This window comes from Lepidochelys olivacea (genome assembly GCF_965140295.1).
Source record: "Lepidochelys olivacea isolate rLepOli2 genome assembly, chromosome: 28".
Lineage (NCBI taxonomy): Eukaryota > Metazoa > Chordata > Testudines > Cheloniidae > Lepidochelys > Lepidochelys olivacea.
The window spans coordinates 2,005,963-2,030,478 of NC_140438.1; the positions used below are offsets into that span (position 1 = coordinate 2,005,963).

The following is a 24,516-nucleotide window of genomic DNA, read 5'->3' on the forward strand; positions in this document are numbered from 1 at the left end:
CGTGAAAAGGCACTAGGCTGCACAAGCATTAGATTCAACTCTAGGCCCTGTGTCGGAGCACGAGAATTTCTCTTGGCTTGTGTATCACATTGGCAGATGCCTGCCTGGACGCCTGCCCAAGTGGTGTCTCTTGCTGAATCTCACTCACCCAAACAGGGACTGAGCTGTCTTTTCAAGCAAGACTTTTGTCATGAAAATTGCTCCGTGCTATTAAAAACCATGCTGTCTGACCGCCCTGCATCACCAGAGATCAGCTTGTTTAAATGGGTCAAGTAGGGGTCTTAAATCTGAGACCACCTCCTGTTTAAGTTGCCCGTTCAAACCCAGCCTGGCCTGGGAGCTATTAGGAGTCCTGGTGACCCCTGTGAGAAGACAGTTTGTATCAGGACTGTCTACTGTGATTAAGATTAAGTTAGACCCTTGAGAGCTCAGGGAAAAGTGGTACCCCCTCCCCACATTAGGGGTACACAGCATGCTGGCCAGACAGTGGGGGACCTCTTACCATCCACAGAAGGAGGATACAGGGTTCCTTTGGATGCTCGAACACATGCTGCTCTCCAGCGGTTTGTAGGGGGTATCAGAGCACCTTGAGAGGGAGAGTTAGCTTGACACAGGTGGGTAAACTGAGGCACAGAGACATGGAGGCCAATATTTGGAGAAAGGCATCCATAATCACAGGCCAAACTGAAGACATGTGAAAGATGATGAGCACCCGCAACTGGTCAACAGACATTCTGGGTGCTCAGCACTTGGGTGTGAATGTGTGTGTAAGGCTCACAGCACTTCCAATTGCAGAGGAATGTTATGGCCACCTGGAACTTGCAAAAGATCAGCTAGTAAGACAGCCAGGCCACCTGCTCTAAGCCCCTAGGCCCCAATCTTCAGCCTAGAGAGACTCCTCCCAGAGCCAGGGATGAACCCAGGAGTCCCACCTCAATCCACAGACCAGGAAAGCAAGAGGTGGACCCGCGGCTGTGACAAACGCAGCTCATTTGCCCCCTTAGCAGGGCAGGAAAGACCCGGCAACATCAGGAGTCTGTGCAAATTCCTTTACTGACACCCAAACTGCACACAACGTTCGCAAAAAGTGCTCTTCAAAAAAATCAGGGGGGAAGGGAGGGAATTAACTCAAGTTTCAACAGCCAGTTTCCCTTTGAACTGAGGAAGCTGTGGGAGGGGGGAGACTAGCCCCTCAAAAAGTCTTTTTTTTTTTAAACTTAAAGATTGTGTGTTCTGTCCCCCCTCGGGGTTCACATTCTTGGCTTCGATCAGCAGCGAAGAGAGGGGGGACCGGGTGGAGTTTGGGGTCTCTGTGCAGTATGAGGTAACTTGGGGATACGGGCAAGATGGACACCTACAGGAGAGAGGAAAGGTGGTCAGACTCTGAAACCGAAGCCCCTATGGGGGAAAAGACCCCAACACTCAGTTGAAGAATGAGCCAAACTTAAGGTATGTTTCACTCTGTGATGGGGTGAGGCCAGATCGGATACACTAGTGGTCAACCCAAATCTGTACCTGATCAGATCTACAGGTTGGCTGAGCTACCAGCTGGCCACCAAGTGACAAGGGCTGGATCATTAGCTAACAGAAGAGATCTGCTCACCCTGTCATGCCAGTCTTTCTGGATCAAGCCATTGGCACACAACACCGTCCCCTACCTTGCCAAGTCCTTACCAGCTGGCAGATCTCTGCATCCCCTCACTGTGTGCAGGGTCATTATACCAGCAGGGCTGGAGCGGGGTCCCCCCTGGGCTCGGGCGTCGAAGTCTGGAGAGAGAGACCCCAGGTTAGTGACTACCCCGCCAGGCCTTCCTGCTTCCGGGGGAGTGGCCAATGAGCTGCCGCTGGCATTGGGGTGGGGACAGGGAGAAAAAGCTCCAGCACCGCGGGCAAGGGGCTGATTTCAGGGCACACAGGAGGCACCATAGTGGGCAATCTGGCCACGTTTGATGGTCCAGAGCCCACCCCATGGCAATGTGAGCCTACTGCAGGAGGCTCAAGGATAAGCTGCCATCTGCTGGTGGCTGCCTAGGGTACTTTAGAGGGGCTGTGGGCCAGCAGGAGGGGTGCCACCACCCAGCCATGATCTCCTGTCTTAACAGTGCAGACTCTGGCTAATTACTCATGGGGCTTGCCATTCCCTAGGGGCACTGTGCCAGGATGGTTGGCACTAGGTGAAACCTGATTTGCAAGTCCTGACTAGCGCTCTCCTCTCATTCTTCTACCTCCAACCACACCCTACAGCCAGGGGGCACCACGCCCGCTGTACACACACGTCAGGTGGATCCAGGAAGTGCCAACTGCCAGGAGCTGCTCCCAGAGAGAGAGAGGGGAGCCATCAGAATGCCCCACAAGAATGTAGAGCTGTTTCTGTAGAGCTGCTGCATGGCACCACTAGATTTTGCCACACTGTGGCACCAGGTTATACTCCCCAGTCCCGGGCGCTTACATCCACAAGCTGCCGCTGGATCTCAGGCAGTGGCTGGGAGGGACCCTCCGGAGCAGGGGCAGCAGGTTTGCTGGCTTCCACTGCTGGTTCCTGAGTGGTGGCTGGGGTGCTGGCAGCAGGGGTGTCCCCACCAGCGGGGGAGCTCAGAGCAGGCTGGTCTTTGGAGGCGGTAACCGTGGGCTAGGGTGGAGAGATCATACGGCATTTCATTCACGAGTGCTTCTCGTCTGGACAGCACCTTGCTGCCAGTAGGCCTCCCTGAGCCAGCCAAGACCAGCTGCTGCTGTGCCATGTGAAACTGACCTGGGAGTTCAGGGAGGCAGAATGTAACTGCTCTGGTTGGAACATGGGGCTAGCGCCCCCTGCTGTTCTGTGGGGTGTAATCGTCAGCTACAGAGTTAGGTCAACACAAGGCAGCTCACGTCACGAAAGCTGACGCTCAAACAAATTTGTTAGTCTCAAAGGTGCCACAAGTCCTCCTTTTCATTTTGCGAATACAGACCAACACGGCTGCTACTCTGAAACCTCTAATATTTCTCCAGCCAACATAACTCCACCTCCACGAGCGGTGTCTAGTTAAGGCCGACGTAGTTAAGGCGATGCGGAACACATTGCCAGGAGAAATTGATACAAGCTCCCCTGCGGAGGACATGCCCCAACATGAGGGGCAAAGCTTAGACCCGCACGAGCAACGTAATTACTGCAGAGGCTTTATGAGGATGTAAGTTAGGTCGACTTTAATTTTGTCACAGTGCTATCAAGAGATGACTTGATTAGGGACGTGCTACTTGCTTGGGGAGAAAGTGCCAGGTACTAAGGGGCTGGACATTAAAGCCAGACAAAATTGCTATGGAAAATAAAGCATCCAGTGTGGGGAAGTAGCTACTGAATCCAACTCCCAAAGGGAAATGCAGCATTCTCTGTCTCTCAGCGGCTTCAGATTCTGACGCGCTGGCCTTTCTGGGAGACGCTGTAGTCCAGCCCAAGTTACTAGGCTCGGTACAGGTTGAAGTTTAATGACTTGTGATCAATATACCAAGTCAGAAAGATGATCCCTTCCGGCCTTAGAAATCTAAGTCAGGTGAAAGCAGGTGCTTCAGAGCGCCCTGAGCTAGGGCGTTGTCAGCGCTGACTCAGGGGAGAGCCCCACCTATCGAGTCACCCATGCTGCGCCCTGAAACACAGGGCCAACGCAGGAGCACAGGCCCAACCTTGTGTTCACTTCCTTGATCTGATAAGGTCACAGCCCAACGGGTGGGGGCTGCAGACTACTGGAAAGTCTCTGGCAGCCTGTTCCCTTCATTTGCATTGCAGCATTGTCCTGCCAGGGCTGTAAAGCCATTGTGGCTTAGTGCACGAGAAGGGCGTGGACGATTCTCCATCACTGGAGTCTTTCAATCACGGACCTCAGATCTGCTCTAGCTCAAGCGGAAGTTATTGGGCTTGACGCAGAAGTTGCTGGGCAGCATTCTGCGGCTGCAGGGAGGTCAGAATTTTCCCCTTTCCACCCCCCATCCTTCCCCAAACCAGAGTCCCGAGTGCCCTGGACCGCCAGAAACCCTGAGCCACGTCTGACTCTGTGGGAGGGGCCGGTTTAGTGCCAGTCTTATTGGCTACACTAAAATACCCACGTTTAAGACTGCCGTTAGCGCAAAGAGCCGGGATCTAAGCCTTTGCATTTTAACACTGGGGGTTCAAACGTCACTAGGTCCTTCATCTATCTCATATACTTCTCTGGCTTACGGATATGGGGGGCATTTAAGTGCTTCACTATTTTAAAGGTGTGAGAGGAAACGCCACCCCATGAGGTCAGGCCAGCGCTACAATCTCCATTAGGGAAACTGACACAGAGAAGCTAAGCGACATGCTCAAGGTCACACAAAGTTGAGCACAGTAGGACTTAGGTCTTCCAAGTCTCAGGATGGTGTCCTAACCATTGGGAAATCATCCCTCTCAGAAAAACTCCCAAACAGCTCATTCCCATTAAGCTTAGGGTTATAGGCCCCCTACCCCAGATACATGGAGAACTTCCATTACAGCTTACAGCAGTTGAGAGAGAACCGCTGAGCAACTAAAATCTGTGGGATAAGTTCTGGGCCCCCCTGGTTTACTGCCTCCTCTAATGGCTATCCCAAAATGCACTGCAGGGCCACTCAACCCACTACTCCCCCACATGGCACACCCCCCACCCATCAGTTGCCGTGAGCCTGTCTGAGAAAGGAGTCGAGTGGCCACAGCTTTAGGAACAGAGCGCCAGCCACCAGGGAATTGCCCACCCCAGCTCTCACCTCTGCCGCTGCCGGCCGGGTGCCAGCAGTTTGCTGCCGTCTGCGCTGGAAGAAGGGCCGGTTACGCTGGCGCTGGGGTTCGGGACGGATGCCATCTGCTGGGGCTGGCACCACTTTGGTCTCACCGTCGCCTCCTTCAGTGGTGGGTTGTTGTGGTGGGCGGGGGCGGAAGGGTCTGGATCGGGTGTGGGGGAGATGGGGGACGGAAGAAGGTTACAAGCAGGCCTCTGTAGGGCCAGGAAGTCTAACCTGGTTTGATCAGGCTCCCAGAGAACCTTTTACTAACACCACTACTCCATGCCGGGAATGTGAAAGTGTGATGGGCAGCCTAAACCTTCTGAATTAGCCAGACTTCCATTGTCTCCGTGGAGCAGCAGCTTGCCCAGAGCTGGGAACAGAACCCAGGTGTCCTGGCTGAAAATTTCTCATTGAAACTGCTGATGGAAAATGTGGTTTTGATTAAACGAAGGTATGGAAAATGACTCTCAGAAGCCAAAGAGTTTCCAGTTCCATAATATTTCAATTCTGAAATGTCACTGCTGTGCCTCGTGGGAATTGTAGTTTGGCTGCCTCATGTGTCCATTCCCCTCTATGGTCTGACTCCTTGGCTGAACTGCATCTCCCATAATGCGCTGCCTTTTCAAAAAGCAAGACCATGGTGCGTCACGGGTATTGTAATCTGAACAGGAGCATGAGGCTCCCAAACTACAACTCCCATGATGTGCCATGGTCTCGCTTCTTGGTGAGGCAATGCATCATGGGAGAAGAGATGGTCCAGGCCTCTTGATTGAACTCCATCTTCCATGCTGCATTGTCTTGCCTCAGCAAGAAGCAAGACCATGTTGCATCATGGGAGGAGTTTGGGTGCCTCACGCTCCCAATTCCCTATGGTCTGGGCCCCCTGGCTGAAGTCCATCTCCCATGATGCATTGCCTTGCCTCACAGACATGACCAGGGTGCATCATGGGAGTTGTAGTCTGACCAGAAAAGGTGTGTGAGGCACCAAAACTACAGTTCTCATGATGCACCGTGGCAGCATTTCAGAATTGAAACATTTTGGTTTTCCCCTCACTGAAGATACCAAATGTTCAGTGGAGTCATTTTCTGACCAGTTCTTATCCTGATTCGAGCAAGTCTCAGCCACCTGGAATTCAATCAGTTCACATACTGCTCATCTAGACCTAAGGTTTCAGCCACCCACACAATCTAGGGGGGTTAACTGGCAGGGTGCCTAGTCTCAGGCCTTGTTGACACAAGTTGTGCCACTAACTATAACAAAGTAGTACAACCCTCCTAGTCTGGATGCAGTTATAATAGCTATACCAGTGTATAGGGGAGTAAGCTAGGCAAGTCTAGGCACCTTTAGAGCAAAGTCACACCCCAATCAAAACTTATATCCTAGTAGAAGCCCTACACAGGTAGGGTGTGGTGCTAAACAAGGCAACTCCCCAAAAGCTACATCAATGTGAAGACTGCCAGTGCTAGGATCTTATCTGCAGTGAAGACAAAGGCCTAGTGCTGTTGGGAAACCCCTATTCCCTAGAAGGCACCCAGATACAACCAGTAGGGTACGTTCTGCTCTGGCATTAAGATCCCACACCAGTTACACTGGTATTGATGCCTCCATGGCTAGGCCAATGACTGGTCTTGCGATTAGTGGGGGAGGGCACTCACGGGAATTACTTCCAACAGATTAGAGGTCTCTTTCTTTTCCAGTGCAGCTTTGGCTATTACTCCCTGAAAAAGGGGGAGATATCTGGCCCACCTTCCATTATGAAGAGCCAAATTTAACCCACAGCTTCCAAGAGACAGTTGTTTTGGTGCATCAGGGCAAACCTCAGTTCCCAGTGTTCAAACAGCAGCTACACGCACGATGGGAGATCCAGCTTTCAGATAGCTGGTCCCAGATCACCGCTTGGAAAGCTTGCAGATACTCATCTGCTAATCCCACTCTAGCCCTGGCAGGCTGGACAATTTCCTGTTACCATTTTCCATCCCATCCATTGGAATTCTAAGCTGCTTTTCTCCTGAGCCAGCCTCAGGGCAGGCCTTGCTGCTTTCAGCTGCACGAAGGCAGGAATCAAGCTTTGATGAACTCTTCTAGGAGGATCTCCTGCTAGGAGAGCGTGGAAGTGGACAGTAACTGGGTGGAAGCGCTGTTTGCCGGCGTTTGAAGGGAACACTGGGAGGCAGCATAGAATGGCTCCCTTCGAGGTATACACAGTTTCTGACCCGAACACACACACTTACTTAAGCCGGGCTTTTCCGCTCCCATACCTCAGGCCAGCAATAATGCTACTCCTGTGTTTACGGTGGCCCCACAAAGAAAGGCTTCAGTGTCCGCACTGGGGCAGAGATTCAGGGTGAGACTTTGATCCTTAACCCCCAGCGGAAACAGGGTGTTCAAGTCCCACCTTTGACAACCCCCACCCTTAATTTAGGAGGCAGACGGATTGCACAGGCCTGTTTTAGAGCCGGATGGGAGACTGGCCCAGTTGAGACCTCAGAACAAAATCAGGTCACAGGCAGCTTCCAGTGCCACCACAGTAGGGAAGGGACCAACTGCACAGCAAGCCAGTGAGGGAGCCCTCCATGCATTCAGCACCAAGGCAATCTCTCCCATCCACACTCCTGCCCTGCGGGGGACATCCCACTAGCCAGAAGAAGCTGGCATCTGCACACTTACCTGCGGTATCTGGGCCGGAAGCGAGGGGCTGGTGCTCTCTCCCCAGCCTGGACTGGCGGTTGCTGGTCTCCCTCTGGCTGGGTGGCATCTTTAGGTTCTGCGCCTTCCGTGCCCTATGGCAAACACAACTCTGATCACATGATCTTGTGACACTAGCTCTCCTCTACATTAGATCAGCCTCTAAGAAGGTAGATGAACTGTGCTGGTGTCCAGGAACCCCAACATGAACTCTGCCGTCTTACAGGCCCAAATACTATCCCACAGGGCCTGGGATCAGCTAGCAGAGACCAGGCCACTTCCCCCTTACCATGCCCAGGCCTCACCTGGGCCAGCTGGGCTTGCTGCTGGATCGGAGGCCGGGGCCCACGCACGAATCTCCGGCGGAAGAAGAACGGCGGAGGACGCCTCCTGCGGGGCTGCTGCTGCTGCTGCATGGTTTCATCAGCTCTCTCCCCCTCGCTGACCGGCTCAGCAGCCCCTTCCACTCTGGTGGCATCCTGCGGTGGCAGCTGGGCCTGCCGGGGCCTGGGGATGAATCTGCGGAAGCGCCGGCGGTTGGGGGCGTAGCGGCTGCCTTTCACCGGCACGCCACCCGGGCCGGTGACGTTGGCCGCCTCGGCGCCCTGCAGCAGATGTGAGGAGACAAGCCCTGAGAAGGGGAAACAGACCCCTGCCCCAATCCTTGCATGCAGGGGAGCTGGCATCGGCCTGGCCTCCCTGTGCTCCGCCTCACCTTCTCTCCTTCCACAACATCGAACTCCACTGTCTCCCCGTCGCCGACGCTGCGCAGGAACTTCCGAGGGTTGTTCCTCTTGATGGCTGTCTGGGAGCAGCAGGAGAGACGAGATGGGGCTAGGTGGGTGTGTGTGTGGGGGGGGGGGGAGGAGGAGGTGTCAGCTTGCCCCAGGAGATTTTGAATTTGAAGCTACATCCCATAGTCCCTGAGGCAGATGAGAAGCAACTGCTCCTCCCACCTCAGCTCTTCAAGTGGAGGGCAACCCAATCCAGGAACAAGGGGGCCACCTGCGTGCTGGGCCTCTCCACGCTCAGAGTCAGGGCCAAGCTGTTGCTTGCCCCATGGTGCTAGAAACTGGATCAAGTCCCGCCAAAACTGAGTGGCCAAAAGGGTCATTGCCCACCTGGAAACCAAGGGCACTACCCCAGTTCTGCCCCCTCGCCCCGAACTCCCTCAACCCTGGCAGGGCAGAATTGCAGCTGCTGGGCACCAGCTACCTCAGAGATCCACAGGCTCACAAGCCGCTCAGGGGTTATTATTTACTCCTCACCTCTGATTGGAAAGGTGGAGCCCCATTATCCCCATGTGCTACCGGCAAATGCTGCTTCTCAAAGAGCATGCCCAGGAACAGAATGAGAGCCTGGGAGACAGCTGTGCTCAGCGGAGGGCATGGGGAAGGCCTGGTAGATGTCTGGCATGCCAGATGCCAAACAATTCCTGAAACTTATGAGAACCACTTACTGAAACTGACCAAGGTCTTACCTGGTGCACAAACACATCCTCCTTGGTGTCATTCCTGCAGGGATGGAGAGAGTTCTGAGGGATCACGGCTCCATGCCTGGCACGGCGACGTGGCCCATACACAAATCACCAGACAAGGCCCTGCATAATCCTGCCTCTCCCTTGTTTAATGCCCACCATCCCTGTGCTTTAAGATTTCAGCTGCCAGGCTTCCCCTGCTCCGCCCTCCTCTTCCTATCCCCATACTCTCCTAGTGCCTTGCTTCAGCACTTTAGAGCAGGGAACAGATTGGGTGTGAATTTACAGTATTAGACAGCATCTGTCAAAGCCTCCAGTGTTCCCAGGTGCAGCCTTGGGTCTTTAGCAGTAAGGCCGAGACAGCACCACGATGGATCCTTAAAAGGTCTCAATCTCTTAGAATCATAGAATATCAGGGTTGGAAGGGACCTCAGGAGGTCATCTAGTCCAACCCCCTGCTCAAAGCAGGACCAATCCCCAACTAAATCATCCCAGCCAGGGCTTTGTCAAGCCTGACCTTAAAAACTTCTAAGGAAGGAGATTCTACCACCTCCCTAGGTAACGCATTCCAGTGTTTCACCACCCTCCTAGTAAAAAAGTTTTTCCTAATATCCAACCTAAACCTCCCCCACTGCAACTTGAGACCATTACTCCTTGTCTTGTCCTCTTCTACCACTGAGAATAGTCTAGAACCATCCTCTCTGGAACCACCTCTCAGGCAGTTGAAAGCAGCTATCAAATCCCCCCTCATTCTTCTCTTCTGCAGACTAAACAATCCCAGTTCCCTCAGCCTCTCCTCATAAGTCATGTGTTCCAGACTCCTAATCATTTTTGTTGCCCTTCGCTGGACTCTCTCCAATTTATCCACATCCTGCCTGTAGTGTGGGGCCCAAAACTGGACACAGTACTCCAGATGAGGCCTCACCAGTGTCAAATAGAGGGGGATGATCACATCCCTCGATCTGCTCGCTATGCCCCTACTTATACATCCCAAAATGCCATTGGCCTTCTTGGCAACAAGGGCACACTGCTGACTCCTATCCAGCTTCTCATCCACTGTCACCCCTAGGTCCTTTTCTGCAGAACTGCTGCCGAGCCATTCGGTCCCTAGTCTGTAGCGGTGCATTGGGTTCTTCCATCCTAAGTGCAGGACTCTGCACTTATCCTTATTGAACCCCATCAGATTTCTTTTGGCCCAATCCTCCAATTTGTCTAGGTCCCTCTGTTAGGTCTGGTTTACCCCTAAAACGTAGGTCAATCCAGCTCAGGGCTGCGAAAAATGTCATGCCATGGGGTGGCACAGCTCTTGCAAGTTTGAGGCAACTGCCCAGGCTGAGGGCGGCAGATCCTGGCAGCAGCAGGAGTTCAGAGAGCCCAGACCTCCAGCAGAGGGCATTGCGTCTCAGGCAACGAGAGACAGAAATACTCAATTACAACTTGGCCGAGTGCTTAAACCTCGCACCCCACTTATTATACACCCCAGCAGAAACTGAGGCCAAAATCCTCAGCTCGGGGGGTGGGTGGTCATACTGATGCCCGTCAGGATCTGTCTACAAAGGCAATTTGCCACGGTCAGAGAGGGGTCTAGCCCAGTTGTGATACTGCAACTTGTGGCATGTTAACACAGAATCTTTTTAGGTCAGGGATCAAATCAAGACCTTTTAAGCAACTGAAGAAAACCCATTCTTCAAGCAGCAGAATATTAGCCACGAGGTGAAACTGCCCCGCCCCCAGTATTTCCATGAGGTGCTAACACTGGTTGTCATTCAGCTTCAGAGAGAAGTATTGCACTGCTGATTTTTAAACAAACTTGCTACTTGGGATTTTTTGTTAAAGAACTGTGCCCTGCACCCCATTCTGGCTCCACAGCCCTGTTTGGTGCAAGACACACAGCTCCCAAGTTATCTGCCAGCATCCTTTTGGAACCTCTGACAGCCAGCAAAGGAAGAAATAGCATTGCTGCTACCAAGGCTCATCTTCGCCGGATACCTCTGTGGAGGACCGCATTAGGTTCTCAGCGCTGTCAGAGAGCCTATCGCCTTTAGCCATGGAGTTTCCCCTCCCAAGATAACTTGTTTAAGCATTGAGTGCTAATCCTATTGCTTAAATTTTCATCGACACCAAGGAAGTGACTTCAGTTTGATTAATTCTTTAGTCACTTAGGAAAAAAACACAATGAAAAACCTGGATTCCTAGTGGAAGATGCTTTTAAAAGCCTTTTGGGTCTTAACACAAATTCTGTTCAAATCAAGTCAAAGCGCTGACCATTTTAAAAGGCAGCGCTAGACATTAAAATGTATTAACCCAGCAGTTATGTCTTATCCACCCTCTAGGATAACTGCATTTTACTTGCCTGTGAAAAGAACTCCCCCTGGTCAAAGAGGATTTTCAAAGGGGTGAAAGTGAGCTGTAGCTCACAAAAGCTTATGCTCAAATAAATTGGTTAGTCTAAGGTGCCACTAGTCCTCCTTTTCTTTTTGCAGATACAGACTAACACAGCTGCTACTCTGAAACCAATCAAAGCATAGTGAGTTAATCACTCTCTAGCCTGCCTCTAAGGTCCAGACTATGGGACTCACCTGGTTAATGTAAGGGGCTAGTTTTTCCCCACAAGAGGCTGTCTGGCCACTGGTTGGTTGAAACTGGGTCTATTTCAGTTTTAGTTTAATTATTCAGTACACACAGGTTAATTTAAAACAGCTGACCCCCAGTTCCAATTAAGTATTGTTCCTCAGAAGATTGGTTCACACATCAGAGGGGACAGGTGGTATTTACTGTAGTGGGAAGCAATTCTTACTGGGCACCGCTTCTGCCCAGCTTCCAGGCACAACTTGCAGGGCAGGGCAGAGGGATGTGTCTCTGGAGCATGTCAGACGACCACTAAAGTAGGACTTACAGTGAGAGGTTTTTACCTCTAAGCACCTCCTGAGGTGTCTCCTAAGCTCTGTGAGTTGCTCATTCAAAGAGACTTCTCACAGTTCAGCTCTGCTTGAGAAAGTCTGATCCCCAACCCACAGAGTCTTCTCCCTGCCAGCTTCCAGAGTGTGAGGACCCCAGCCTCAGCCCTGACGAGTCCCAACAGTCTAAGCAGGGGGTGGAGAGCTCACCTGTTAATAAATCCATAGCCGTTGCGAACATTGAACCACTTAACTGTGCCCAGCACCTGGGTTGCTGCAGGTGGTTTCCCAGGGAAGAAAGTTGAGAGGTTACAGGTCAGTCACCAGCAGGCAGCCCTTCTGACTGAGCAGGCAGGGAAGCACCTCTGTATAAGCTCTAAAAATCTGGGGCACTCCAGCCCCAAGGCAGAGGCCCCACACTACTCCCCCCGGAACAGGGCCAGCCTTCCCAATACACACCCCACGCCCTCCTCCCCTTCACATCTCTTCCTGCCCCATGGCCCGCCAAGTTCATAGGCTCCGATTACGAGGCCAGGCAGGACCACTGATCAGCCCACGATCTTTCCCCTCTTCATTCACACAACCCATCCCCCCTGATCCCACCACCCCTTCCCTAATGCTAGAAGCTTCCTCCCACAAACTATTCCCCTTCCAGCTCCCCTCAAAGATAATCTGTATGGAGAGGAAACAATGTGCCCCCCCATCCCTCTCGCAGCCACACCCTCACACACACACACACAACCATCCCGCCCTGCAGGCTCCCTCAATTTTCACCTAGTCCCCTAGAATTCCCTCCCTCCCCACTCAGACACCTGTCTCCAACACCTTCAGGTCCCAGTTTGCCTTTACATGACCCCCAGGTGCCCCTTTTCTCAACTTTGGCCTCTCCCCCCTGCCCCCCCACCACTTGGTTCCACCCACTACGCGGGTTCCAACCCACTCTTCAGATTCCGCTCAGCTCTCAGCTAGGCCACCTCCACCTCATGCCCAGGATGGATTTCGTCACAACCCACACCCTCTCTACTCACCTGAAGAGCTGCTTAGCCCCACCTCACCTGATTTGGAATCCGTTTAACCCCGCCCCCAATGTAGTGGGCTCCACACCACCCCCTGCTGCTCCAGCTTGGTTTAACCTCTCCCTTAAGAGCCAATGATGCACACCACCTACTCCCCCTAGGACATGCTTGGCCCCACCCACTGGGCCCCACCCTCCCCTTAGATGCACTTGGCTCCACCTCCCCCAGGACACACTTGACCTCCCCATTACACCCCCTCATCCTTTCCCCTCCTTTGGGCAGCAATTGGCCCCACCCAAAGGACACCACCCAATACCCCACCCCTGGACAGCACTTGGCCCCCAACCCCACCCCAGAACACACTTGGCCCCGCCCACTATCCCAGCCCCCTCCTCTCCCTGAGTACACACTTGGCCCCACCCCAAGCCTGCCCCAGGACACACTTGGCCCTGCCCACTATCCCAGCTCCCCTAAGGAGACACTTGGCCCCGCCCCTCGGCAAGCCCCACCCCCAGGACACGCTTGGCCCCACCCACTATCCCAGCCCCCTCCTCTGCCTCAGGGTGTGCTTGGCCCCGCCCCTCCCCAAGCCCCACCCCTAGGCACTCTTGGCCCCACCCACTACCCCAGCCCCCTCCTCTCCCCGAAGACACGCTTGGCCCCGCCCCTCCCCTCCCCTCAGGGCACGCTTGGCCCCGCCCCTGGCCCAGCACGCGCCCGGCCCAAGGCCCCGCCCCTTCTCCTCACCTCCCGCAAGGCGCCCGGCCCCGCCCCCGCCTCGAGGCCCCGCCCCCCTCAACAGCCGCCCCGCCCTCGAGGCCCCGCCCCTCCGTCTCACCCAGGACGCGCTTGGCCGCCTGGCCGCGGGCCGGGGCGGGCGCGGGGCCCGGGGCGGCCCCGCCCGGGCCGGGCTTGGCCGGCTCCCCCGCGGGGCTCTCCCCGGCGCCGGCCCCGCTCTCCGCCTCGCTCAGCATCCCCGCCGCCGCCGCTCCTCAGCCGCCGCCGCCGCCGCCTCGCGCCGCCGGCCCCGCCCTGCCGCCTGCCTCGCGCCGCCCAATCGGCAACCGCCCCGCGCGCGCGCGCCGCCCAATCGGCGGCCCGGCTTTTATCCCCGCCCGCCCGCCGCGCCCTCGCGCCCGGCCCCGATTGGGCCTCGCCCACCCCCGCGCTCCCATTGGCCCGCGGGGTTCGTCCCCCGGCCGTTGTGCGGCGGGCCGCGCACGCCGCCTGCCGGCCCACGTGGGGCCAGGAGGTGCGACGCTGGCCCGAGCGCGGGGCGTGCATATATTTGCATACTGATGAGGCTATTTGCATATAATCGGGTCGCGAGCCCTCTGGTTGGGTGTTTTGCATCTGGTTGCGTGGAGGTCCTGTTCCTACAGGTGCGTATATTTACATATTTTACACCTATTTTGCATAGTCTATTTGCATATATTGACAGGTGTTTGCACATTCTAGCTGCATATCTCCCAGATATTTACATATGTTTGCATAGTCTATTTGCATATCTTACATATATTTTCATAATCTAGGCGCGCGGTTTACATATATTTGCATATGTTTGCATATATTTGCATGGTGCACACCATTCCTCCTGGGGGGTGGTCATTATTTGCATATAGTTTTGCTGTGGGGTCTGGTCCTCTGTGTGCCTGTATTTGCATATATTTGCATTGCGAGCTCTGTGCCTCTAGTTGTATATTTTTGCCCTGATTCGTTATTCCTCTATTTGCATGGCTGGCTCCATTCACCGCTCGCTCCATAATGTTGCCTGTTTTGCATAAATTTGCATGTATTTGCATACGTTTGGTGCCACTCCGTTATCACGTCTAGTCGCATGCTTCTGCTCGCTCTAGGTCCACGTGCGTGTATTTGCATTTATTTGCATAGAAGTCCCCATTGGCTTAATCCCCTGCGCGCGTTTATTTGCAAATCGTTTCATTGTTGGGTCACATTCCTCCATGGGCACGTATTAGCATATTCCTGGAACCGTTTCCAAATCATTGCATACCCGTTCCATTTCTGCCTTGCCCTTCCCCATCCGTATATTAGCATAGATAGCATATATTTGCATATATTTTCATCAGCGGTGTTATCCCTCCACAAACATACATTTGCAGACTTTGCATCTATTTGTGTATGGTCCATTACATTTGCATATAATGTAATTGCCGGCTTTATCCCGGTGAGTGCATACATTTATTTGCATGTATTATCCTATGTATTGTTCTGCTATGAATGATGGTCATCTGGTTTGACCTCTCAAGACGACAAGCCGTCCAAAGAGCTTTTAACAGCCCGTCCTGATTTGCAAACTGCCCGTGCCGGAAAATTCATCACAGATCTTGGCAAAGGCTTTAATTAAAAAATTGCATCTTATTTCCAGGCTGAGTTTGTCTAGCTTCAACTTCCAGTCACTGGCTCACGGTAGATCCTTAATCAGCGCCACTGATGTGCATAGTCGAGTATTCATTGTAATTGTGTTTGGTTGTCAGCATTTCTGTGGCAATGGCGTGAAACGATACTCCAGGCTGGCCACAGTGTGCCGATATTTGCAAACGCGAGGCTCGGCGTAGCTTTGCTTTGGACACTTGTGTCAGTGGTATTATTTGTGTGCTTCAAATTAAGTGTGTGTTTATGTGTTGGCAGGTGTTAACAGCGGCTGCTCCCCACCCCAGAGGTGGCTGCATCTCAGCAGGGGGTGAGGGATCCCTGAATAAATATCTGTGCCACCCTAGAGGTGGGGACATCTCAGCAGCGGGTGAGTGATGCCTGAATAAACAGCGGTGCCATTCCAGAGGTGGCTGCATCTCAGCACCGGGCAAGGTATCCCTGTATAAACAGCCAACCCACCCCAGAGCTGGCTGCCCCTCAGCGTTGGGCCATAGATCCCCGTATCAATCGCTGTCTCCGCCCCAGAGCTGGCTGCATCTCAGCGTTGGGTCATAGATCCCCGTATCAATCACTGTCTCCCCCCAGAGCTGGCTGCATCTCAGCGTTGGGCCATAGATCCCCGTATCAATACCTGTCTCCCCCCCAGAGCTGGCTGCATCTCAGTGTTGGGCCATAGATCCCCGTATCAATCGCTGTCTCCCCCCCAGAGCTGGCTGCATCTCAGCGTTGGGTCACAGATCCCCGTATCAATCGCTGTCTCCCCACAGAGCTGGCTGCATCTCAGCGTTGGGTCATAGATCCCCGTATCAATCGCAGTCTCCCCCCCAGAGCTGGCTGCATCTCAGCGTTGGGTCATAGATCCCCGTATCAATCGCAGTCTCCCCCCCAGAGCTGGCTGCCCCTCAGCGTTGGGCAATAGATCCCCGTATCAATCGCTGTCTCCCCCCCAGAGCTGGCTGCATCTCAGCGTTGGGTCATAGATCCCCCTATCAATCGCTGTCTCCCCCCAGAGCTGGCTGCATCTCAGCGTTGGGTCATAGATCCCCGTATCAATCGCTGTCTCCCCCCAGAGCTGGCTGCATCTCAGCGTTGGGTCATAGATCCCCGTATCAATCGCTGTCTCCCCCCCAGAGCTGGCTGCATCTCAGCGTTGGGTCATAGATCCCCGTATCAATCGCTGTCTTCCCCCCAGAGCTGGCTGCATCTCAGCGTTGGGTCATAGATCCCCGTATCAATCGCTGTCTCCGCCCCAGAGCTGGCTGCATCTCAGCGTTGGGCCATAGATCCCCGTATCAATCGCTGTCTCCCCGCCAGAGCTGGCTGCATCTCAGCGTTGGGCCATAGATCCCCGTATCAATCGCTGTCTCCGCCCCAGAGCTGGCTGCATCTCAGCGTTGGGCCACAGATCCCCGTATCAATCGCTGTCTCCCCCCAGAGCTGGCTGCATCTCAGCGTTGGGTCATAGATCCCCGTATCAATCGCTGTCTCCCCCCAGAGCTGGCTGCATCTCAGCGTTGGGCCATAGATCCCCGTATCAATCGCTGTCTCCCCCCAGAGCTGGCTGCATCTCAGCGTTGGGCCACAGATCCCCGTATCAATCGCTGTCTCCCCCCAGAGCTGGCTGCATCTCAGCGTTGGGTCATAGATCCCCGTATCAATCGCTGTCTCCCCCCCAGAGCTGGCTGCATCTCAGCGTTGGGTCACAGATCCCCGTATCAATCGCTGTCTCCCCCCCAGAGCTGGCTGCATCTCAGCGTTGGGCCATAGATCCCCGTATCAATCTCTGTCTCCCCCCGAGAGCTGGCTGCATCTCAGCGTTGGGCCATAGATCCCCGTATCAATCGCTGTCTCCCCCCAGAGCTGGCTGCATCTCAGCGTTGGGCCATAGATCCCCGTATCAATCGCTGTCTCCCCCCCAGAGCTGGCTGCATCTCAGCGTTGGGCCATAGATCCCCGTATCAATCGCTGTCTCCCCCCCAGAGCTGGCTGCATCTCAGCGTTGGGTCATAGATCCCCGTATCAATCGCTGTCTCCCCCCCAGAGCTGGCTGCATCTCAGCGTTGGGCCATAGATCCCCGTATCAATCGCTGTCTCCCCCCCAGAGCTGGCTGCATCTCAGCGTTGGGTCATAGATCCCCGTATCAATCGCTGTCTCCCCCCCAGAGCTGGCTGCATCTCAGCGTTGGGTCATAGATCCCCGTATCAATCGCTGTCTCCCCCCAGAGCTGGCTGCATCTCAGCGTTGGGCCATAGATCCCCGTATCAATCCCTGTCTCCCCCCAGAGCTGGCTGCATCTCAGCGTTGGGCCATAGATCCCCGTATCAATCGCTGTCTCCCCCCCAGAGCTGGCTGCATCTCAGCGTTGGGTCATAGATCCCCGTATCAATCGCTGTCTCCCCCCAGAGCTGGCTGCATCTCAGCGTTGGGCCATAGATCCCCGTATCAATCCCTGTCTCCCCCCAGAGCTGGCTGCATCTCAGCGTTGGGTCATAGATCCCCGTATCAATCACTGTCTCCCCTCCAGAGCTGGCTGCATCTCAGCGTTGGGCCACAGATCCCCGTATCAATCGCTGTCTCCCCCCCAGAGCTGGCTGCATCTCAGCGTTGGGTCATAGATCCCCGTATCAATCGCTGTCTCCCCCCCAGAGCTGGCTGCATCTCAGCGTTGGGTCATAGATCCCCGTATCAATCGCTGTCTCCCCCCCAGAGCTGGCTGCATCTCAGCGTTGGGTCATAGATCCCCGTATCAATCGCTGTCTCCCCCCCAGAGCTGGCTGCATCTCAGCGTTGGGTCATAGATCCCCGTATCAATCGCTGTCTCCCCCCAGAGCTGGCTGCATCTCAGCGTTGGGCGACAGATCCCCGTATCAATCGCTGTCTCCCCCCAGAGCTGGCTGCATCTCAGCGTTGGGTCATAGATCCCCGTATCAATCGCTGTCTCCCCCCAGAGCTGGCTGCATCTCAGCGTTGGGTCATAGATCCCCGTATCAATCGCTGTCTCCCCCCAGAGCTGGCTGCATCTCAGCGTTGGGCGACAGATCCCCGTATCAATCGCTGTCTCCCCCCAGAGCTGGCTGCATCTCAGCGTTGGGCCATAGATCCCCGTATCAATCGCTGTCTCCCCCCAGAGCTGGCTGCATCTCAGCGTTGGGTCATAGATCCCCGTATCAATCGCTGTCTCCCCCCAGAGCTGGCTGCATCTCAGCGTTGGGTCATAGATCCCCGTATCAATCGCTGTCTCCCCCCCCATTGTTCTTCACTTGTTTTAGATTACTAACCATTTGGGACACGGGGACAGACTGTATCTTCGCATGTGTTTGCACAGCACAATGCAGGGCGCTCGGGTATTGTAAAGACGAAATCATCTTAATAATTCCCCCTGTGCTAAAATGCAGCTGCTTCTGGGCTGGGGCACAACAGCTGCATATATAGGGTGCCTGCCAGAGGCCGCCGCCTCTGGGGCGGGGCAGCTGTTCGTAAAAAGATCTTTTGTGCGGCCCTGAGATGCAGCCACCTCTGGGGCGGGGCCGCTGTTTGTTTAACAGCCCGCAAGAACAGTTTTGGAAAGGGAGCGGAAGGTCCACGCCCCTCGCTTGTTCCCGATCCTCGCTCGCTCGCTTTTGCTCCAGGCAGCAGGTGCGCTGATCCTTTTGCCAAGTCACAACATCTAGGCAGATCAAAATCCAGCCCGGCTCCCTTTAATCGTTGACAAAGGAGGTTGTGTTGCTGTGTGGGTGCAGAGCTGGACTTGAAACCCTGCGCCGCCCCCTTCCACCTGCCTTCCGTCTTTCTCACACTGATCCTCTCTGGCAGGGGGCTCCGCACACACTCACACACACACACACACACTGATTCTCTCCAGCAGGGGGCTCCGCACACACTCACACACACACACACACACACTGATTCTCTCCAGCAGGGGGCTCCACACACACTCACACACACACACACTGATTCTCTCCAGCAGGGGGCTCCGCACACACTCACACTCACACACACACACTGATCCTCTCTGGCAGGGGGCTCCACACACACTCACACACACTGATTCTCTCCAGCAGGGGGCTACACACACACACACACACACACACAGATCCTCTCCAGCAGGGGGCTCCACACACACACACTCACACACACACACACACACACTCTGATTCTCTCCAGCAGGGGGCTCCGCACACACACACACACACACACACACACAGATCCTCTCCAGCAGGGGGCTCCACACACACTCACACACACACACACACTGATTCTCTCCACCAGGGGGCTCCGCACACACTCACACACACACACACACACACACACACAGATCCTCTCCAGCAGGGGGCTCCACACACACTCACACACACACTCACACACACACACACACACACACTGATTCTCTCCAGCAGGGGGCTCCACACACACTCACACACACACACACACACACACTGATTCTCTCCAGCAGGGGGCTCCGCACACACACACACACACACACACACAGATCCTCTCCAGCAGGGGGCTCCACACACACTCACACACACACACACACACACACACACACTGATTCTCTCCAGCAGGGGTCTCCGCGCACACACACACACACACACACACACTGATTCTCTCCAGCAGGGGGCTCCGCACACACTCACACACACACACACAGAGATCCTCTCCAGCAGGGGGCTCCGCACACACTCACACTCACACACACACACACACTGATCCTCTCCAGCAGGGGGCACCGCACACACACACACACACACTGATCCTCTCCAGCAGGGGGCTCCACACACACTCACACTCACACACACACACACTGATTCTCTCCAGCAGGGGGCACCGCACACACACACACACACTGATCCTCTCCAGCAGGGGGCACCGCACACACACACACACACTGATTCTCTCCAGCAGGGGGCTCCACACACACACACACACACACATACACACACACACTGATTCTCTCCAGCAGGGGGCACCACACACACTCACACTCACACACACTGATTCTCTCCAGCAGGGGGCTCCGCACACACACACACACACACACACTGATCCTCTCCGGCAGGAGGCTCCGCACACACACACACACACTGATTCTCTCCAGCAGGGGGCACCACACACACTCACACTCACACACACTGATTCTCTCCAGCAGGGGGCTCCGCACACACTCACACTCACACACAGATCCTCTCCAGCAGGGTGCTCCACACACACTAACACTCACACTCACACACAGATCCTCTCCAGCAGGGGGCTCCACACACACTCACACTCACACACACACACAGATCCTCTCTGGCAGGGGGCTCCACACACACTCACACTCACACACACTGATTCTCTCCAGCAGGGGGCTCCGCACACACTCACACACACACACACACTGATTCTCTCCAGCAGGGGGCTCCACACACACTCACACTCACACTCACACACACACACAGATCCTCTCCAGCAGGGGGCTCCACACACACACACACACACTGATCCTCTCCGGCAGGGGGCACCGCACACACACACACACTGATTCTCTCCAGCGGGGGGCACCACACACACTCACACTCACACACACACACACACTGATCCTCTCCAGCGGGGGGCACCGCACACACACTCACACACACACACACTGATTCTCTCCGGCAGGGGGCACCACACACACTCACACTCACACACACACACACACACAGAGATCCTCTCCAGCAGGGGGCTCCACACACACTCACACACACACACACTGATCCTCTCCAGGAGGGGGCTCCACACACACACACACACACACACACTGATCCTCTCCAGCAGGGGGCTCCGCACACACACACACTGATCCTCTCCAGGAGGGGGCTCCACACACACTCACACACACACACACACTGATCCTCTCCAGCAGGGGGCTCCGCACACACACACACACACACACTGATCCTCTCCAGGAGGGGGCTCCACACACACTCACACACACACACACACAGGGGGCGGAGGGTCGCCAACCCTCCAGGATCGGCCTGGGGAATCCCAAGGGCCTGAAGATGAATCTTGAATTCGAGATGTCGCGGGATGCAACCACCGGCCAAGGACGACCCTACCGTGGGGGACAGGCAGGGGAGTGTCCCCCGTGGAGGACAGCGAGGGGGGGGGCTGGGATGGGGTGACCCTGGGCGGGCTCAGTGAGGGGGTGAGCCAGGGGGACAACACAAGAGGGGCAATGGAGGAAGGTGACTTTGAGGGGGGCAGCATGTGGGGAGGGGTGTGACCCCTTGGGGGGGGCAGCACATGTGGAGGCAGGGAGGGGGTAACCCCATGGGAGGAGGGGGTGACTCGGGGGGGAACAGAGACCCGATGGAGGTAGGGGTGATCCCGTGGGGGGGGTGATCCAGGGGGGCAGGGAGGGGGTGACTTCATGGGGGGAGGGGTGACCCTGTGGCGAAGGGGTTGATCCCGGGGAGAGGGTGACCCTGTGTGGGGGATGATCCCAGGGGGAAGGGGGAGCCCTTGGGGAAGGAAGGGGGTGACACTGTGGGGCAGCAGTGATCCAGGAGGCAGGATGGGGGTTACTCTGTGCGGGGGGGTGATCCTGGGTGGAGGCAGGGATGGGGTGACCCCGTGGGGGGGGTGATTCGGGGAGGGAGTGACTCTGTGGGGGGAGGGGTAACCCTGGGGGTTGACTCGGTGGGGGGAGTGGTGAGCCCGTGGGGGAGAGTATGATATTGGGGGGCGGGAAGGGGTGACCACGTGGGGGGAGGGGGAGCCCTTGGGGAAGGAAGAGGTGACCTCGTGGGGGAGGGGCTGATCCCGGGGGGGGGGCGGACAGTGGGTGATTCTGTGGGGGGAGGGGTGACCCCGTGGGGGAGGGGGCTGATCCCGGGGGGAGTGAGTGACCCCGGGGGAGGGGTGACCCCATGGGGGAGGGGGCTGATCCCGGGGGGGCGGGGAGTGGGTGATTCTGTGGGGGGAGGGGTGACACCATGGGGGAGGGGCTGATCCCGGCGGGGGCGGGGAGTGGGTGACCCCGTGGGGGGAGGGGTGACCCCGTGGGGGAGGGGCTGATCCCGGCGGGGGCGGGGAGTGGGTGACCCCGTGGGGGGAGTGGTGACCCCGTGGGGGAGGGGCTGATCCCGGCGGGGGCGGGGAGTGGGTGACGCCGTGGGGGGAGGGGTGACCCCGTGGGGGAGGGGCTGATCCCGGCGGGGGCGGGGAGTGGGTGACCCCGTGGGGGGAGGGGTGACCCCGTGGGGGAGGGGCTGATCCCGGCGGGGGGCGGGGAGTGGGTGACCCCGTGGGGGGAGTGGTGACCCCGTGGGGGAGGGGCTGATCCCGGCGGGGGCGGGGAGTGGGTGACGCCGTGGGGGGAGGGGTGACCCCGTGGGGGAGGGGCTGATCCCGGGGGGGCGGGGAGTGGGTGACCCCGTGGGGGGAGGGGTGACCCCGTGGGGGAGGGGCTGATCCCGGCGGGGGCCGGGAGTGGGTGACCCCGTGGGGGGAGGGGTGACCCCGTGGGGGAGGGGCTGATCCCGGCGGGGGCGGGGAGTGGGTGACCCCGTGGGGGGAGGGGTGACCCCGTGGGGGAGGGGGCTGATCCCGGGGGGGCGGGGAGTGGGTGACCCCGTGGGGGGAGGGGTGACCCCGTGGGGGAGGGGCTGATCCCGGGGGGGGGGCGGACAGTGGGTGACCCCGTGGGGGGAGGGGTGACCCCGTGGGGGAGGGGCTGATCCCGGGGGGGGCGGACAGTGGGTGACCCCGTGGGGGAGGGGGCTGATCCCGGCGGGGGCGGACAGTGGGTGACCCCGTGGGGGGAGGGGTGACCCCGTGGGGGAGGGGCTGATCCCGGGGGGGCGGGGAGTGGGTGACCCCGTGGGGGGAGGGGTGACCCCGTGGGGGAGCGGGCTGATCCCGGCGGGGGCGGGGAATGGGTGACCCCGTGGGGGGAGGGGTGACCCCGTGGGGGAGGGGCTGATCCCGGGGGGGGCGGACAGTGGGTGACCCCGTGGGGGGAGGGGTGACCCCGTGGGGGAGGGGGCTGATCCCGGCGGGGGCGGGGAGTGGGTGACCCCGTGGGGGGAGGGGTGACCCCGTGGGGGAGGGGGCTGATCCCGGGGGGGCGGGGAGTGGGTGACCCCGTGGGGGGAGGGGTGACCCCGTGGGGGAGGGGGCTGATCCCGGGGGGGCGGGGAGTGGGTGACCCCGTGGGGGAGGGGCTGATCCCGGGGGGGCGGGGAGTGGGTGACCCCGTGGGGGGAGGGGTGACCCCGTGGGGGAGGGGGCTGATCCCGGCGGGGGCGGGGAGTGGGTGACCCCGTGGGGGGAGGGGTGACCCCGTGGGGGAGGGGCTGATCCCGGCGGGGGCGGGGAGTGGGTGACCCCGTGGGGGAGGGGGCTGATCCCGGGGGGGCGGGGAGTGGGTGACCCCGTGGGGGGAGGGGTGACCCCGTGGGGGAGCGGGCTGATCCCGGCGGGGGCGGGGAGTGGGTGACCCCGTGGGGGGAGGGGTGACCCCGTGGGGGAGGGGGCTGATCCCGGGGGGGGCGGACAGTGGGTGACCCCGTGGGGGGAGGGGTGACCCCGTGGGGGAGGGGGCTGATCCCGGGGGGGCGGGGAGTGGGTGACCCCGTGGGGGGAGGGGTGACCCCGTGGTGGAGGACGGAAGAGGCGCAATTTCACGGTTGCTATGGTAACCATGGCGGCCACCCGGCTTCCGAGATGGCGGCCCTGCTCCCAGCGGAGGGACACTCTCTCCTCCCGGCTCCCGCTCTATGGTTCTCCCAACGGGTTGAAAGAGGGCAGGCCGGAGGGGCGGTGAGAAGTGCGCATGCGTGCAGTGGAGATTGGTGCGCGTGGAGAATGGCACGCATGCTCAGTAGGGAACCCAGCGCGGTGGAAGGGCACATGGGCACAGTGTAATAATGAATGGAGACGGGGGGGCTCCTGCGCGCATGCGCATCGGACCATTTGCGGCGAGCAATGAGGCAGGCGTTTTTCGGATGCGCATGCGTCTTGTATGGGTACCAGGATGGAACGAGGCAAGGTGCCTTGTGTACGCATGCGCATGGCACCGGTATGTGTGCAGGGGCCGGCTGCGAGGCGGGTTTGGTCCCGCCTCTGCGCACGCGCGCTGTCGGCATGGCGTGTGGGGTGGCCGGGCAGAGCTCCCGCGACTTGGCCGGCGTGTGGGGAGGGGTGGGGCCTTGCCGCTCTCGCACGTCCCTTTCCCAAGCGCGCCTGCGCCGCGATGGCCGCCGGGCCGGCGTGCCGGAGCTGCGCAGGCGCGGCGCCCTCTGGCGCAGGCGCGCTGCGGC

General features: G+C 57.5%; 1 protein-coding gene across 1 annotated transcript; it reads right to left on the bottom strand.

The window, feature by feature from the left end:
- Positions 1-1,063: 1,063 nt before the first annotated feature.
- Positions 1,064-13,805, bottom strand: YBX2 (Y-box binding protein 2; the record flags this gene model as incomplete). Its single annotated transcript, XM_084616299.1, has 10 exons — positions 1,064-1,354; positions 1,675-1,767; positions 2,450-2,629; positions 4,738-4,912; positions 7,424-7,536; positions 7,747-8,046; positions 8,157-8,246; positions 8,922-8,955; positions 12,026-12,089; positions 13,670-13,805. 9 exons carry the CDS (start codon positions 13,803-13,805, stop codon positions 1,717-1,719), a joined length of 1,143 nt encoding a protein of 380 aa, XP_084472425.1. The 3' UTR covers positions 1,064-1,354; positions 1,675-1,716.
- Positions 13,806-24,516: the final 10,711 nt, after the last annotated feature.